Source organism: Nipponia nippon, unplaced genomic scaffold (assembly GCF_047370975.1).
Source record: "Nipponia nippon isolate SJK-2023a ecotype South Korea unplaced genomic scaffold, ASM4737097v1 scaffold_1, whole genome shotgun sequence".
Taxonomy (NCBI): domain Eukaryota; kingdom Metazoa; phylum Chordata; class Aves; order Pelecaniformes; family Threskiornithidae; genus Nipponia; species Nipponia nippon.
Window position 1 is genome coordinate 1952503 of NW_028262290.1, and position 17487 is coordinate 1969989.

The following is a 17487-nucleotide window of genomic DNA, read 5'->3' on the forward strand; positions in this document are numbered from 1 at the left end:
CTGCTGAATGCCTCTCCCTCCTCCCAAGCAGCACTTTTTGGAGGAGTTTTGCACTGGAAAAAGCATAGAAATACTTAAACTTGGGTCAGCCTGGGCTCCCAAATCTGCAAAATGTTGCTCAGCCAAGGGATGGATGACACTCTGTGTTGTGCTTCAAACCCAGCCCTGGTAAACAAGAGGGATAAAAGGGTCTTTGAGCCATGCCGAGCGCGTCTGCCTTGGGCTAGTGCCCGTGGCTGCTCTGGATGAATGCCTTCTTCTGAAGTGCTGCCTAACAGGAGTCTTCAGAAATGTGCGCTCTCTTTTATTAATCGACTTCTACTTTCCTTTACCCCCTCCTTCTCACAGTTACTCCATGCTGCGAGGGCAGATCTCCGTGCCGAAGGAGCCGCGCTGGGTGATGCATCTCCCTTTACCTCTTCATTAGACCGTGATCTCTTTCATACCCTATTTAGGAATTTGCATTTTTCGCCCTGAAGCAATCCGAGGCCCCTCCTGTCCCTCAGCCTGAATGCTCAAAAGCTCTAATTTACTCCTCACACAATATTTTTCTCATAAAAAAGAGACTTGTGTGGGTTTTTTTCCTGTGTGTCGGAATTATTCAGCTCTCTGAAAGCACTGAGGAATCCCAGTTGGACAGACTCTAATAATTAATATTTCATTGTGCTGGATTTACACGTCCTGCAGTAGCAGAGACAGAGTCCTCCACAGCCTGCAGGAAAACACAGTTGGGTATTTTTTTGCCGCTTTAAAGCAAAACTGGCTGTTTTTTGCTTGGTTTGGTCTGCCTTTGCTGCAGAAAAGCATTCTTGTATCCCATGGCTAATGTAAGGGGAAATAAATCATCCTGGGTTGATCATCATAGTTGAAGAGCAAAGGGTTATTTCCCTTGCCCAAAGGGCACTGCAGCTCAAGGACGTTGAAATCTGCCCTCCTCCCATGGTGCAAAGCTACCCTGGTGGCAATTACTCCTCTCCAATACATCTGACCTCTGCAGGGAGGAAGAAGTGGTGGGTGTGATTCCTAATCACTAATTTTGACCAGGAATTAGGGCCAATTGGGACCACAGAGAGATGGCAGTCATTAGCACGTGGATGAAGCTGTCCAGAAAATTACTCTGAGCCTATGCCCCTTGCCGTGTCATTGTGCAAGGCAGCATTCATCCCTTGGGTTTCAAAAGTGCTTGGAGGACCCTACGGAAAGGGGTTGTGCACTGGGTGGAAAGGAACTAGTTATCATCACTACAGACTGCACTGAGCTTCTCTGACCCCATTCAAAGATGTGATGGTGATGGGAGAGGTGGGAGAGAGGTGAAGGAGCCCTTCTGCTCTCCCCAGCACAAGGCAGGGCTCAGGTGCAACACCTGAGCGGTTTGGGGCACCGCACAGTGCAAAAGAGACGACTCAGCTGGAGATGGTCCAGGGTGTGGGAGAACGATGCTACAGAGACTCAGCGCAGCATTATTGCAAGCATTTGGGGAGCGGATGCCCGACATGGGGAGAGAGGGGAGAGAGGGCTGTTGTCCCCCAAAGGGGCTAACAGACCCTGGTGCAAGGCATGGAGATAGGTCCACGGAGAAAGAAATGCCCAAGCATGACACTTAGAAGAGGCAGCACAAAGCACAGAGCCCTTTCAGTGGCTGGAGCTGGCAGGCAAACACAGCATGGGGATGAAGCAACAAACAATTACGAATGGCATAATATATGCCTGGTTGCAGATAATAACTAGCAGTTTAAATACCTAAGGGACTCATCGGATGGACGTCAGGGGCAGTTGTGATGTGGCTGCTTTGGGTCCAGGCTGCAGCGCAGTTGGACTCGCTGCGTGTGGTTGTCACCCTTCCCTTCCGCCATCAGAGCTACCAGTTTACAGCCTCAAACAGCCAAACCCACGCGATAAATTTAGCCCTGCACCAAGCTGTGTGTGTGGGCAAGGCTGGAGAAGTGCTCAGAGGGAGGCTGGAAGCGGGATGAAGCCGTCAAGCCTTGCAAAAAGAGAAGCAGCAGTGCCCTGGGCAGGTGTCCCGATGGGTGGTGATGGCAGATGAAAGCAGCCAAGCCTCCCTGCAGCCAGCAGCCACCCCATCTGTCCCATGGCCACCCACACCACCGAGATGACTATCACACCAGGCAGGAAAACACCAAACCACCCTTCTGAAGTGCAGCCCCTGATGCGTTGCCTAATTCTCCACAAGGCTCGGGGTGAGGTCTGTGTTTTGTTTGTGGGGTGGCCAACATCATCAGGACGATGGTGAGACCTGCTGGGTCACGCAACTCAGGGAAGAGGGAGAGGGGGAGAAGCAATCTGGCTGTCCCCAGCAGGTACCAGGGTGCACTGCAGGATGGACAAACACCTCTCTGGACTCTTGACACCTCCCTGCTGGGGGCTTGGGTGGAAATGCTGTGGGAAATACAGCTCTGGGGGAAATTCCAGCACCAAACCAGGAGTTTTTCAAACCAAAACCAGAAGCTGAAATGACAGCATTTCCTAGGCAATGTTTGGGTCAAGCCACGTTTTTGTTTGTGGTACAGATCAAAAGAGGTTTTCTTTCTTGACTTTTGACTTCATGAAACATACTCAGTTTCAACCATTATGAACTGAAATGGCCTTCGGGGACTCATGCTGTGGCCTTCATTGACATATCTAAGTGCTGAATGCCTCAGTGTGTTCCTACCCCAGAGTCACAGAGAGATGGGCACTTCTGGGGTGACTCCCCCCTCCTAGGGCAGGCATCGAAGATGGTGCCTCTTTCCAGAGGCCCAGGGCAAGTGAATCAGGGAGATCTACCATTTACATGCCTAAATTAGTTGCTTTGAATCCCAGCCTCAGTAAGAAAAAGAAAAAAAAAAAAAAGGGTAGCAAAACTATCAAAAAAACTGTCTGTGAGAGGAAACTTGATGGAAGTTGGCACATTTCCATAAAAGTTCCATGTCTGGTGCACTAATGAATATTCTGAATTACGAGGGGGGACAACAACAACAAAAAAACCCCACTTTCCTGGGAAATCCTGGACGGTTTCCAGTGCAGAGAACCAGACTAAGCCCACGAGAGGGAGCTGGTGCCTCTGCGCGGCGCCGGACTGGCCACAAAATGCTGTCTGCCCGCAGAAAGCCTATGCTCCTGGAGCAATTTCCAGGGGGAAAAACCAGCAGCCGTGTAAGGGATGAGATGGCTCGGCTGGAAGCAGCCCAGGGAAGGATGGCTGCGGGATGGCGCTGCCGATGCCAACTGCACCGAGCTCTGCTCGCTGACAGCGGGCCCTGGCCAGCCTCCAGCGTCTGCTCGCTCCCACGCCGGGGACGTGCCTTGGTTTGGCTGTGCAGGATAATTCTGGTGCATCTAATATCAGGTCCTGGGGTGTCTGTGCTAGAAGCATTTACATCCAAACCCCTAAGTTAGTACCAAGCCCTGGAAGGTTTCAGTCCAGAACCTGTGGCCATGGGCTGCTTGGAAGTGGGGTGCAACCCTCAGTCCCTCCCTCACCCACAGCTGGGGTGCTCTTGGAAGTCCCCAGAATTGCTGGGCTGATGTTGAGCTGGGCCCGGGCAGCATGCAGGGAACCTTATTTTCTTGGGACCTATGAGGTCCTGGGGAGTAAAGAGGGGATCAAATTGGATGGCGCTGCGCCTTTCTGTCCCATTATGGGTGACTCTATTCCCTCTTTCTGATTTTCCTACACATTCCTCTTTGCAATGACTCCTTGAACATCTTCCTACCCTCTAATACTGAACTCTGCTAATTCCCTCCATTCCTCTCACAAATGGTCACAGCCAAAAACCAAGACTGGCACCTGCAACCCACCATGCATGCAAATAATGGAAATTCCACCTTTTTCCTCCTCACCCGTGGGTTTTAACCCTGTCTTCAACCCACTGCCTGATGCCTTCAGCAATCATGTGAAACCAGAAAGGGGAAGAGGTCCACGAAGGTCCTTAGGAAAAGGGTGGCCTAGATGAAGCTTCAAATCCAGCTCTACCAGAGCTTCCCCATGCCTGACCTCAGGAGAGTCATTTGGTGTTTGTGATTCAAGACCTCAAGATCGAGAAAAAAGCACAGGGCTTCTTGCCCTGACCTGGAGGGCTCTTTGCATCTTGGCACTCAGTATCTTGGTGATGCTTCACCCAGCTGGTCCAGGGATGTCCTTACACCAGGACCAGGAAGGGTCAGCCTGCCCACCCACTGCAGATGTCTGTGCACTCAGAGCTTGCCAGGCCCCTGCAGCACTATGCTGCTATAACCGGTGTGAACACTCATCCTCTCCATAATGTGATGCAGAAACCTGTCATGGCAAAGCCTCGGCTGCTCCCACGTCACTCACTCCTCCAGAAATGCTGTTCTTTGACTCACTGTGGTGCTGAGGAGCTTTTGTTAGGAGTTCTGTTAGTAGCTGGGCATGCAAACAGCGCAGAAAGACATCTCTCCCCCGCTTTCCCATCACGCAAGAGCTTTTACAATGGATGGATGTAGACACAGAGGTGAAGGCAAGGGCGTGGGCATTGCTCAGTGCATTGGTCACTTGGCCACTGCCTGATTTGTTGTCAGCAGGGTGACAGGTCTCATGATGGGCTGAGGCTGCTCAGTAGATCTGATGGGGTCCAGGACCCCTTCTTCTACTCCGAGGCTCCTGACAGTGCAAACAGAGGAGCTCCAGGGCCAGGACTTGGTCCCTGGAATGAGCTCAACGCCAGGACGACATGCAGAGCCCTGTGTCCTCAGAAAACCTCGAAAGGCAGCAGGAGTGCTGCACGCTGCCACTGACCTGCCTCTCCCTTCCGCAGACAGGCTGCCTGCCTCCCCAGCACAGCGTGGGTGAGAAGGAGGGCTGAGCACAGCACAGCCCGTGCTACCGCAGACAGGAGAGTGAGGAGGAGGCTTGGGCATGTGCCCCACCCTGAAAAAGCTGGGAGACTGGTTTGTCTGCTCATCACCCAGCTCCCGGCTGGATGTCGGCAGTGGTGAGAAGGAAGGGTGGTGCTTTACCCCATCCCCACAGCCGAAAAACCTCCCCAGGCTGCTCTGTGTCTCCTTTCCCCATGCTCAGAGTGGTACAAAGCTTTCCCTGGGCATGTGGACCTTGCTGCTGGGGTGGATGTATCTGGAGACAGATGGTCTCCCCAAGGTTTGCTGCCTGCTGTGGGGCGGAAGGATTTGGAGGAAGCAGAACTTGACAAATTTCTAGGTCTGATCATATTTCATTTCCCAAAATACCCACGGTCATCAAGGCGTGGTGACGGAAACCCAGTGCTACCCCTAGATGCTGTCCTGCTTCCAAGGAAACAGGCAGGAGTGGTGCTCAGCATCTCCCAGGCATTACTGAAATGGTCCTGCCTGCATGGCCCCTTCCTCTTATTTGGAGCAAGAGGGAGCTGGGTCGGAAGCTGTCACAGCAGCATCCCTGCAGATAATCTCACCTCCCACTCCAGACCCTCCACACTAAATGCTGCACCACACGCGTTGGCAGGAGTGTGAAGAAGCAAACGGGTGAAACCAAGCTCCTGAGGCTAAATGCTACAGGGAGAGGCTCCATCCAGATGGGTAAACAGCACAGGGCAGGGTCCGTCCTCCAGCCCTGAGGCCACGTGTTATGGCATGCTTGTGGCACCCTTTCCATCTCCAAAACAGGGTGGCCACATCCAAACAGCCCTGGGCTGTCTCCTGAGCACGGCCTGGGAGGTGTTTCTTGGCATGGGTGAGTGTTGATAGCGGGCAATTGTGTGAGCACATGCCCTGTCCTTGACTTATTTACTGGTGTAGAAGTAGGTTCGCAGCTCTTTTTTGTTACCATAGCACTTTGCGGGTCTGGCCAGGAACCCACCGCACTGTACAACGGGCACGAGAACCTCAAAGGAAGCAATGTCTGACTCCAGCACATGCAAGGATTGCTTGCTCAGGATGGCTTGTTGCATCCTCCCCTTCCTGGCCACCCTTCTCTGGGGAAATGAGATGGAATCAGAGTGGGTGGGCAGGACCTATCCCACCATCAGGACCAGGTGGCAGTGAGGGCACTGGAGATGTCATGGCCTGATTTTGGCTGTGGAAGTGACACCAGAGGCATTGCTTGGTGCTGTGGACATGTCAGAGGAGAGGAGATACCCTGTATGTCTGCTGTGAAAGTCATGCCCAGAGGACAGGCGTGAGGTTTTGGCTGCAGAATGGGTCTCATGGTGCTGAACCCACCCCAGAGCTATTTCTGTTGGTGCTTCCTTCATCCCATCTCCCTTTCAACTTGAATGAAAATGTGTTTTCCTCTGTGCAAGGAGGCAGGAGAGAGTGGCTGCGAGCAAAACCAGGGCCTGATGCCAAGCGCTGTATTTACAGCCCAGAAATGGGACGGCACATCCCTGGGTTTTGCTTTCAGAGGAAAGCAAGCTTCGTGGGCCTCTTTTCCCATTGGAGATCCTGTTTCCTTCACCCCACCCTGCTCCTGCAGCAGTGGTCGGGTTGCAAAGCAAAGCTGGCGGGAGCAGCGACTGCAGCTGCTGTGGGCTGAGAAGCAAAAGCCACTGCTCTCCCACGCCTGTGACTTTGGGCATGCCTCTCCTCGCTCAGCCTCAATTTTGAGGATGTGGAAGCCTTTGCTAAAACATTCTAAAGTCCCTTCAAGACATCGTTGTCTTTTTCCTGACATGTTAACAAGTTGGGAGTGGGTCAAAGGCTGGTACGTGGTGTGTGCAATCAAGATGGGACGAGTTGTTCCTACAGTGCCCTTTCCTTGGCAAGCAGGAGGGTGCCTGCAAACCCCTGGAGGCTTTTCCACCCTGGTATTGCTCTTTGGATCAGTGCGCGTGGCTTTTGGTTCCCATGCCCCTCCCAGGCTGTCATGCATGAGGTTTGCAAGCCCTTGTTTGCATAGAGTGGTTGGTGAGCTGGGCTCAGAGGGGCTGCTCTGCTGCTGGGTGGGATGGATCACGGCATGTGAGCTGCTCTTACCATACCCCACGAGCGGTGGGGATGGGGTGAGGGAAGCCAAAGCCCAGCTGCAGTGTTCAGGGATGCTCTTGAGGTAGACCGATGCCTTTCCCTCCTTCTGCCCTACCACCACTGCAAATGCACCCCAGCAAAACCATGCCCTGCTTTTCCAAAATAATAATAAATAAAGAAACCCAAACAACACAGAGGCTTGATTTTTTGACTAACCCTTCTGGGAAAATACCCTTCTGCTCACCCAGAGAGGAATACGATTGCTTTCCCAGGGATCATCCTGTTTGTTTATCTGCCCTGCTGAACACACCCGGCCGGCTGGGATGGTTTCAGCCAGGATATTTTCCTTGATCTGCAGCTCCTCTGCCTGCCGTGGGCTCTCCTCCCGGGACAGCCCTGCTCTCCTTGCCCTCCTTGGCCACAGTTGCAGAGGTTTCAGCATGGCTATTACCTGAGGTGTGACAAGTTTCTAGACGTAATGAGGGATGGCCCAAGCTCTTGTTCTCACCATGCCACAGGGATTTTGATGCCGTACCTGGCTGGGTCAGCATGAATGGGTCAGGGGAGAAACCAGAGCATCCTGATCTTCCCATGCATGTGCTGAGTTTTTCCACCCACGATGAGTTTTTCCACTCCCAGTTGGGGTCCACTTGGAAAAAATCAGACCCAGAGTCCCTAAAACAAATTAGGAGCAGAGAGGTTGTCTGTGGAGCTCGTCACAGCTTTCTCATAGACAGAGAGAAACGTGCTTTTCTCATTTCACTCTCAGCTTTCACCTAACCTTGGAAATTTCAGCTATTGGATTTCAGCACAGAGGATCACTTCCAGGCCTGAAATACCCATCATGCAAAAGATGAGTCAAGAAACTAAAGCAAATTAAAAAAAAAAGAACAATTTTGAAAACCATGACTGTTTCCTTGCCTTCTGGGGTGCGATGTGCATGTCTACCCTTTATAATGGGTAGACATGGAAAAATTTATTTCTTACAAAAGTCAAATGAACAACTAGACTAAGGCTTTCTTGGTGTCCCTGTGGACGGCTGTGAAGGCTCTCACAAGTCCAGTTGCTACCACAGCTGTGTCCTACATGAGTTTCTCTCACATATGACTGGCCTGGCAGGTTCAAATGACTGCTCTCTACACCACCATGTAACTCCAGGATCTTAAAGTTTAATTTAAAAGAAAAAACACAAAACAAACACAAAACCCCCACAGTGATTAGAAAGACAAACATGATTTGTGAAGACAAACTGAAAGCTGTCACCTTCTTTTCTTCCTGGAGAGGCTGGCCAAAATCTTCTGTGGCAAAGCTTTTGATCGGCCTTTCATAAGCGTTTGTACTGGCATGGTTCAGATGCCTATTGCAGCCCAAGATTTCCAAAGAAAGACCAGAGCCTTGCTTGCCAGGACCAACATAAACATGCGGCAGAGGGGACGGTCCTATTTTAGTGCCTGCACGTTGGCTGCTCATGTCATGAAAGAGGATCAGGAGGGCTGGACCTTGGGCAATGGGAAATTGCCACTTTCAGTGAAAAAGCAATGACAGTTTTGGGAATTATGAACTGAGCTGTGTTACAAGTGCAAACTTAAATAAACCTGTGAGGATCATTTCTCCCCAAACACAATTGTGGCCAGTGGCATCCTCCTTGGCAAGGACTGGCATTAACTCTTTTGGGGGAATCCCAAGAAGGTAATGGGTTTTTCTCTCTCACCTCTTCATCCTCCTTGCAACCATCCTTCTTTACTGCCCTTTTTCCTTCAAACCCAACAAGTCTCCAATATCCCCTGTGCTAGCTGCAGAGATGCCACCACAGAATAATAAACCTTGTCCCAGGTCCAAGAAGGATGATTCACATCCATAACTCCAACCTCTATCCTCTGTAAACAGGGTGGTTACAGCCAAATTACTTGCAAGGAGCAGCCCCATGTCAGGGCACTGTTTGAGACAATGCTGGTTGGGGTGTGTCCAAGCTGTGTTGATGGTCCAATGGCATGGATGGCGTTGGGGCTGGGCTTGTGCCCTGTTTGGTGAGCTAGTCTGGAACTGGCCCTTCAGCCAGGGCATTGGTGGGGATGTGAATCACGGTGGTTGACTCCATGCGTGATGGTGCTGTTTGATATCTCCCCATGACCCTCCAAGCTGATGGGGCTGAATTATCTCCTAGGACCCTGGAGGTTAAGGGAATGTGACAAAGGCTTTGGTCCTCTGTTGGCTGGTAGCAGCGACCCCAAAGGACTCGTTCCTCACCCATTATGTCCAATAGCAAGGCTCCTCATGACCATCACAACTGTCACGCTGAGATGGAAGTCTACCTGGAACACCTTATAATTCAGCCAGACATGATGGATCTGGGCTACCCCTGTCCTTCCTAGCTGGAGGCTTGATAGCCTCTGTCATCTGCCACGAGGCTGACCTGAGGAGCTCTGTCCTGTTGTTTGGAGCCTACCAGGTCAGCTACAGACCCAGATGTGCTTTGGGAAAAGGAAGAATAGAGCAGGTTGCCTGCAACAGTCAGGCCTTAGGGGGAAAAGGCAAAATATCACATACAGGTCTTCCTCTTTCTCTGGGGTTTCTGGATCCCATGATCTCCCCCCTTTCTGCCCTTCACCTAACCCTGTTGCCATTGCATGGTCAGATGAAGCAACCCAACCTTCCCTGACCTGCCAAGGAAGGAGATGACACGACCAGATCAGCCTGATGCTGGGCTGGACTGCTTGCCCTGCATGCACCATCTGTGTGACTCAGGCACACTGGGAGCACTACCCCTGGCTGCCTTCTTCCCACCTTCTCCCATGGCATCTCCTTTCCCTGTTGAGGCTTCTATTTGCAACCCCAAGCTGAAACGGAGAGTTTCTCCTCCCTGCACCATGGAGGAGAGCTGCGATTGGAGGCACCTCCCGGAAAGAAAAAGGGAGGAAGTGGGGAGAGTTGACAATAAAAAATCCCCAGACCTGGCAGTTTGCTCCACCTTGCCACTCCATCACGGGTTGAAAACATGCTTTGTCTGGCTCCAGTTACACAAAAGGGACAGGCCTTGCACAGTGCGCTCCCAAGGTCTGGCACAAACACATGCTGTCGGCTGCCAAGCTCGAAGTGGGTTAAGGTTTCTTCCTTTGAATTCCCAGGCTCTGTTAACTGTTTAATACCCTTCCTGACACCATTGGGTTAACACCCACCTAGCCCAATTTCTGCGGTAAGATTCCCCCTGCTGCCCTCCACAATTTTTTCTTTTTATGTCCCTCGGAAAGTACTTTTAACACCTCCACGCTGTGTTCCCTGAAGTCTCCTGACACCATCTGCACTTCCCACTACCCCAGTTTGCCCTGGCTTTTCTTCCAGCTTTCTTCTCCCCTTCTTGAAAAAGTGGGTTGCTCTCTGCTTCAAAGGACACCCGTCCCCCACCCCACCACTGTGGTGCTGGTTGGAGTCCAGAGACTTTGCAGTGGCCCTGGGCGTGACTGCAATATCAACAGCACACAAGAATAGCATGGTTTTGGGACCTGGCCAGACCCCAGTCTGGGTCCCAAAGCTTCTCCTTCAGGGATACAAGGATAAGGGCCAGGTGATGCTCCAGATGCCTTCCCCATCCAGGCCCCACAGGAGACCCTGCAGTCTGACTCCAGCAGCTGATTAAACTGGGATTTGTGGAGCTGTAGAAAATGCTCCTCAGACCCTGAAGGGTTATGGTTAATACCTGAACAGTGTCTGCACATAACAATATGTACATTTTGCACAGCGCTAAGTAATGCCACCATAGGAGAAACAGTGAAGCATCGATACTTCCCTCCTATCCCATCTTATTTCTTACGTTCACTTTGCCTGTCTAATTATTTCCCCCCAAGCTTTGTGTGTTTGCTTTGATTTATTTTGCTCTGTACCAATATTTCTCAACTCCCTCCTTCTCTCTTTCCAGTTCTGGGTGAAATATTAATCTTGTTTATTATTATTAACCTTCCCTCTCTCTAATCTAGTTAAATGCTTTCTCACATTTCCACTTCCTACAGCCCATTTCTCACTTGCACATTTTCTATTCAGCTGCACTTTGCCTTAACAGTGTAATTTATTTACTGTTCAGTTATTTGTTTTAATTTCAAAGCTTTTCTTCTTGTTGTGGCCTGTGTTCATTCATTGCTCCCTTCTTCCTGCTGCGGAGCTGCATATTTTTGCTCGGTTGGCTCCAAGATGAGCTGAATTCACAGTGCGATAATTCAGTTTCATTTCTGATTTTTGATGTGGACGGAAGGGAAGGAAGTTTTGGTTTTCATTTGCCCAACTGGCTGAGAGAAGCCTAGCTATGACACGTAAAACAAATGTGGACTAATACCTACTATTTCCCCCCACGCTCTAGCAGATCATGTTTCCTGCCTGATATCATTCATGCCTGTATTTATACAAAGTCTTGTTTGGAGACCATGGCTTTTTCATAGATTATTTCCTGACTATAGTTGCTACATTAACTGTCATGTGGGTCTCTCACATCCTTGCTAAAAGAGGAGATGATTAAAGATTCATGCTCAAGGTCAGGGAAAATCCAGAGAACAGAGTGGAAGACTTTGAAAACTGGATGCACATCCCCTCCACCCTGCTCTGGGCACAGGCACAGACAGAAATTGTTGGGGGCTGAAGCTGCTGTAGAAAAGAGGAACTGGGCAAACAAAGATGACTGGAAGCAAAAGACTCATCACAGGGGTTGGACAAGGGGCCATCTGCCCAGCATCCTGCAGACAGATGATCAGAGGAAAAGCCTATGAACCAACTCCTTGGGGAGCAATTTGGGGAAAAATAAAGAGCAACTGGCTGTTCTTTATCCTGTTTCCACATCATTTGTGACCTTACACACCTTGACTCTAAGCCCCGCCTTGGTCATTGCTCTCTCTAAAGACGAAGGGTCCTGGTCTACTGAGATGTCTTCTTGACCAAGATGGTTTTATTTCTCAGTCATTTTCGCTCCCATTCGTAGTTTAACTCCTGCAGTCGTTTCCATGTACTTTGTGCCTCTGCTGCATCCTGAGTCATTTGGCAAGAGGGGATGACATGGTTGTGGGAGCAGAAGGAGAGAACCCAGAAGGACTGGAAAGCTCATGAGGGACTGGAAAAACCTGACAGAGTCTACAGTTGGTCTACAGGTAGCAACAAACATTGTTGTTTGGAAACCCTGGACGCTTCTGGAGGACAGAGAAGCAGAGCAAAACAGAAACATCGGACTCCATCACTGCCTGGACCACGGGAGCCTCTGAGTGACAGTCTCCAGGCACAAATAGTGTCATTGCAGGAACGATACAAGCTGGTTTTCTGCTTAAAGCACTTTCCTTAGTACAAGTGAGATAATTCTGAATGACTGTGGACAATCCAGTGAAAATCATCTTTTTTGCCTTCTCTCCCACTTTCCACAGATATGAAGCTCTCATATCACGGCAGAGAGAAAGGATGGAGGATACCAGGGGACGCCATTTATCTTGCAAGCGATGAGCCACCCCAGACTGGCGCAGCTGCCTCTGCTTTGCTTCAGGTTTCGCGGTTCAGCCCAACGGAGTAAGAAGGGACTCCCATGTTTGAATCACATAAATTGTTCCCCAAATTAGCAACGCAGCCATGGTCAGCAGGAGTAGGCCTTGGAAAAAAAGATTGGATCTGAATGAGATGTTAAAAAAATTGCTACCTGGAGCCTCGTAATAGGTTCCTACGCACAAACACACCCATCACTGATCATATCTTATGTGCTGTCACTCCCAAAACCTCAAATTACTCTAATCAAACGAAGTCAAAGTAAACGCGGTCCCAGTATAAAACCTTACCGTAGTGCACCATCCCACATTGTTCAGGCTCTGAGGGCACAACGACCATGAAAGCTTTTCTGATTGCCCTGCTGGCGGCAGTCCTGTGTGCTGAGCAAGGTAAGGAGCTTTGGAGGCTGGGAGAGCCAGATGGAGAGGATGAAAATATCGGAAGAGAAATTAGGGATAACAGAGGGACACGATGGTTTGACAGCTTTCTTTGCAACTGGTGAGGTCTTGGTAGTGCAGTTTTTCTCCGGCATCAACTGCGTCAAGCAATATTTAGTGTGGTTGAGCCTTAGCTTCTGGGTGAGTTCTGCCGAGGTACCCATAACCCAAAGAAGATGAGCTCACTGCTCCGGTTTCTCACACCCTCAAGTACCAAGCTCTGACCACTCACATCTGAAGATAGACCTGTGAACTGAAAAATGCTAATGGGAATTAAGCTGGGCTCACAGTTTTGCCTTTGGTTTTATTTTTGTTCCTGAATGAAACTTCAGGAGTTGTTGATAAAGGTAACAGGGCTGGTGTTGACACTGCATCTTCTGCCAGCGTTTCACTTTATTTCCCACAATGACATTATAATTAAGAAACTAGGTTGCTGGCAGATATTTGAAAGCCTAAGAGCTCTTTGCTTATAGGTTTGAAGAGCTTTTTTAAGTGTCTGGGAGTGAGTGTGTTTATAATGGGATCCACAATGCTCTGCGCTCATCCTCTTTCAAGAGGAGGTGCAGATATAACTAGATAATTGTGTAGAAATGTCCAGTTCAGAAACATTGGCTCTGTGCATGTATTTGCAATCTCAAGGAGTACTGCAAGCCTTTTTGCACCGTTAAGGCTATTTCTGGCTGCATTTGCAAAACTAGAGCTAATGGAGGGTGGAGGCCAGATGCAGGCAAGGCTTTATAACAGCTATAATGATTTAAGCTGTTACTGTTTCCTGACTGGGAAGGATTTTCCTTGCATCAGTCAGTGAACACGAGTGCATTTCAGTTGCTTTTGTGCACATGCTGGGGTCTCGGCTCCATCTGCAGCAGGAAGTGGTTTGAACAACTTTGTGAGATTTGGCAGAAAAGCAGATCCGAGAGAGCTACAGGGAACGTAAAATGCAATAACACTTGCTAGGCAGCATCTGGGATTGCTCTGGATGGTCTGCAAAAGGACAGCAGCCCACAGCTCGGATTGGGGGACCTCCAGAGGAGAGGTGAAAGGCTGAACTTATCCAAGGGATGGAGAAACAGTGAGTGCTGTATAGTCAGTTAAAGAGAAGTTAAAACCAGGATGCAACAAGGATGATTTTATCTGCTGTTATGGAAAACACCTGCGCTTGCAACACCTGGCACTAGAAAAGAGCATCTGGTTAGGTTTCAGAGCAAGATGGTCAGTCGTGTGCTGGGGTACCAGGACCCAGAGCTGTACACAAGGCACCTGAGCTCTCTGCAGCAGAGAGGGGTGGCCTTTTCTTCTTCTACCTGGGGTAGGTAGGGCCTAAAATGGCTCTTAATTCTCTTTTAAAACTGCTTCTGGAATCGTCTAAGAAGGCATCATGCGCTGGTTCAACTTCAGAGATGAATTTGAATCAACTGAGTGGCTGGGCTTTGGAGACTTCCCAGGAGGAGTTTCCTTGTCAAAAATACGTTCAAATTCAATTGAAAGGGGCTATTCTGTACAGAAATAAGAACCATCCTGGGTTGAGAAAGCCAGGAGGAACTGAACCAGGGAAATTTCAGCCTAACCAGGACCCTCCCTGGTTTGCAATTTGGTCACCTTCGACCAGAAACTCTCCACCACTGGTGGCAATGGAGCAGGCTGTCCTGAGAGCAGCTCAGCTGCCTCTGTCACCCCTGCTCAGAAATGAGGAGCATTTCGTGGGACTCTGAACAGGAGGGAAACAGTTTCTACCAATTGTGAATCCACCTCCAGGGAATGAGATGTTACGTGCCCGTGTTTCTAGCATGGCCAGCTGGCCAGCCTGGAAACTCAATTTACTTCAGTTTTGTTCAGAAATACATATCCTACCTCCTTCTGGCTCTGTAATAGACCTGGCTCAGCCCTGCTAATAATATCACTGAGAACATGTTTTTCCAGACGCTGGTAGAAATAATCTCTCTATTGTCCAGAGCAACCTCTCCCAGGGAACTCCCTTTAATGTGGTTCTGTGATCAGTAATTTAGCTCACAGGGGTGTCATAGGCTTTAATTAATTCATGTCTGTACAGTGTTTTGCAGATGCAGTCTGAAAATACTGAAAACTAAGCTCTCACCTGAGAACAGTGCCAGTTCATCCTCTCCTTGCCAGAACGATGCTAGACCCAGCTGGGCAGGTCGTGAGCTCTGCTTTTGTAGGTTGGCTGTCAACAAGGCCAATGCAGACCCGAGGGAGAAAGAAGGGTCACCTGAGAGTGCTGCTCAGGCTGAAAAAATGTGTTTTCAGGTTTAATCACTGAAAATCTCAAGTAAAGAAAGAAAACTTGTTTTGTTCTGTTTGTTTGCTTTGCCAGCTTCATTAATCAAAACCAACCTCTTATTTCATTTGTCATGAAAGCTTGTTCATAACATACTTTTCACCTTGTATTTTCCAAGAAGGGACATGGCTTTTGTCACTTTCTTCCCAGGCGGGCACTGCTGGAAACCACTAACATGTGTCATGTGTGCTCTTTCCAGCTTCCTCACTGTTTTGCTACACATGCAACAACGAGCACTCCAACTGGAACTGTCTTAAAACTTACAAGTGTGAAGACCATGAGAAATACTGTATAACCACATACAGCTCTGCTGGGTTTGGTGAGTACCAGCTATGCATCAAGGAGCATTTTGTTTTGGTTTTTTTCCCCTCCAGAGACACTGATGGGCAATAGTTTTTTGAGGGCAGTAGTTGTTGATCACTGAGGTTCAAGGATCACAACATATAATGTATGAATCCCTCAGCGGCGTCCTGTGATCCACCACCTGGGGTACGTTCCTCACCACCTTGTGGCAGGGCTGGCTGAAGCACATAGATTTTCATGAGCAGACCCTGTTGCTTGATCTGAGAGCTCACACACATGCTTTGTGATGGAGGACGAAAAGGAGTTGGCTGTAAGTAGTGTGGTTTTAGAAACTGAAAATGCATTGGCAGTGATTTTTTTGCTGTCCTACGTGAAGCATGGTGTGGGTTTCTAACCAAGGACTTTCTAGTGTCATGCATTTGATCCAGGTTGTGTGGACACTCACCCAGCACTCATAAAAATCCACTGATGGCCGTTATTGCTGCATTGTAAATTAAGCATAGTGCAATATACTTCCTCCTGTAATCCTCTGGTCAGCTCTTGCAGAAGAATCTTAAATCACAGCTGTCCTTTCTTGTCTATTCTCCATCCAGGCAAGGACGTGGGACACCGCATCACCAAGAAATGTTCTGTAGACTGTCCTGAGACGAACGTGAACTTTGGTGTGGCGGCTTATTCCACCAAATGCTGTAGCACCTCCCTGTGCAATTTCAGTGGTGCCAACAGCGTAAAAATCAGCTACGCCGTGATGTTCCTGGGAATTGTGGCCAGTTTGATCTGTGTCATCAAGGCAGGATTGTGATGAGAGGTGGGAGAAGATGTGACAACCCTAAAACCTACAAGGTATTCCCCAACTGAGAAACCAACATCGTCTGTCAAGTATCTCCAACAGGGTCTATGCTACCCTGTTTTTTCCAAGATGTTGCTTCAGATCCCATCCACAAAATGGCACAGCAGTGTATTTTTTCCCCTGTATCTTTTGTTGTTTTGTATTAATTTTCCTTGTGAAAGCTCTTTTGATAGCATCTGAGTGACAATCGTCAGACAAAATAAAGATTTATGTTATTCTAGAGTGTGTTTGTTATATCCACACTAAAATCAGCCTGAGAAAACAGCTCTGACAGAAAGGTCTGTAGTCTGAATCTCTCCCTCACATTGAATTCCTCTTTTCAGTACCTGGGAGTCTTCTCCTGGCTGCCTTTCTCAGTTGACTCAGTTGCATCTGGCAGCTCAAGACAGCCACTCCATAAAGCCAGATGTTCTGCCTGATCACTCAGCGCTAATGAATGAAGGTGTCAGTCTGGAAAGGTCAAAGATGTTCGTGTTGTTCCCATTGCAAGCAACAGTAAGAATTGTTTTGTAACTGCTAACACACAGGACTGGAGGTTTGCCAGGTATTGGTTGTGCTCCTGGCTGTGCTGCAAAGTTCTCATGTGATCTCTGCAGGGTGTGTGGTTTCGGCTTTTAAAATAGGTAAAGGTCCCACCCCAAGATGCTGGAGATGTCTAAGATGAGGACGGTGCTACTGGAATCTGCCCTCATAGAAAGGGGACCTCCGTGCCTGCTTGGAGAAGATGCTGGAGATGTCTAAGATGAGGACGGTGCTACTGGAATCTGCCCTCATAGAAAGGGGACCTCCATGCCTGCTTGGAGAAGATGCTGGTGTCTGAGTGATTGCTCATGACTTCCCTGCAGGGACAGGGGAAACGGGCAGAAACCACCTAGCAGAGGTGATGGGTGTCTGATCTGGTGGGGAGGTCTTTGCTCCTTCTCTTTCCTCTGTCACTGCTGCATTTCCAGGCTTTGGGATGGAGGAGATGGAGTGGAGATCCCCTGCAGCTTTTGGAGGAGCAGAGCTATAGCTGAGATGGACAAAATACATGCACTCTTGGAGCTGGAGGGTGCATTTTAGTGTTTATACTAGTCAAGGACTTTTCAGCTTCCCATGCTCTGCCACGTGCACACGAAGCTGGGAGGGGGCACAGCCAGCACAGCTGACCCAGACTGGCCAAAGGGCTATTCCAT

At 49.3% G+C, this 17487-nt stretch overlaps 1 protein-coding gene across 1 annotated transcript; it reads left to right on the forward strand.

Moving 5' to 3' along the window:
* Positions 1–8156: 8156 nt before the first annotated feature.
* On the forward strand, positions 8157–16264 carry LOC104020595 (lymphocyte antigen 6E). The gene is made up of 3 exons (XM_009474035.2): positions 8157–12815; positions 15359–15478; positions 16056–16264. The coding sequence occupies exons 1-3, from the start codon at positions 12764–12766 to the stop codon at positions 16262–16264; spliced, it is 381 nt and encodes a 126-aa protein (XP_009472310.1). The 5' UTR covers positions 8157–12763.
* Positions 16265–17487: the final 1223 nt, after the last annotated feature.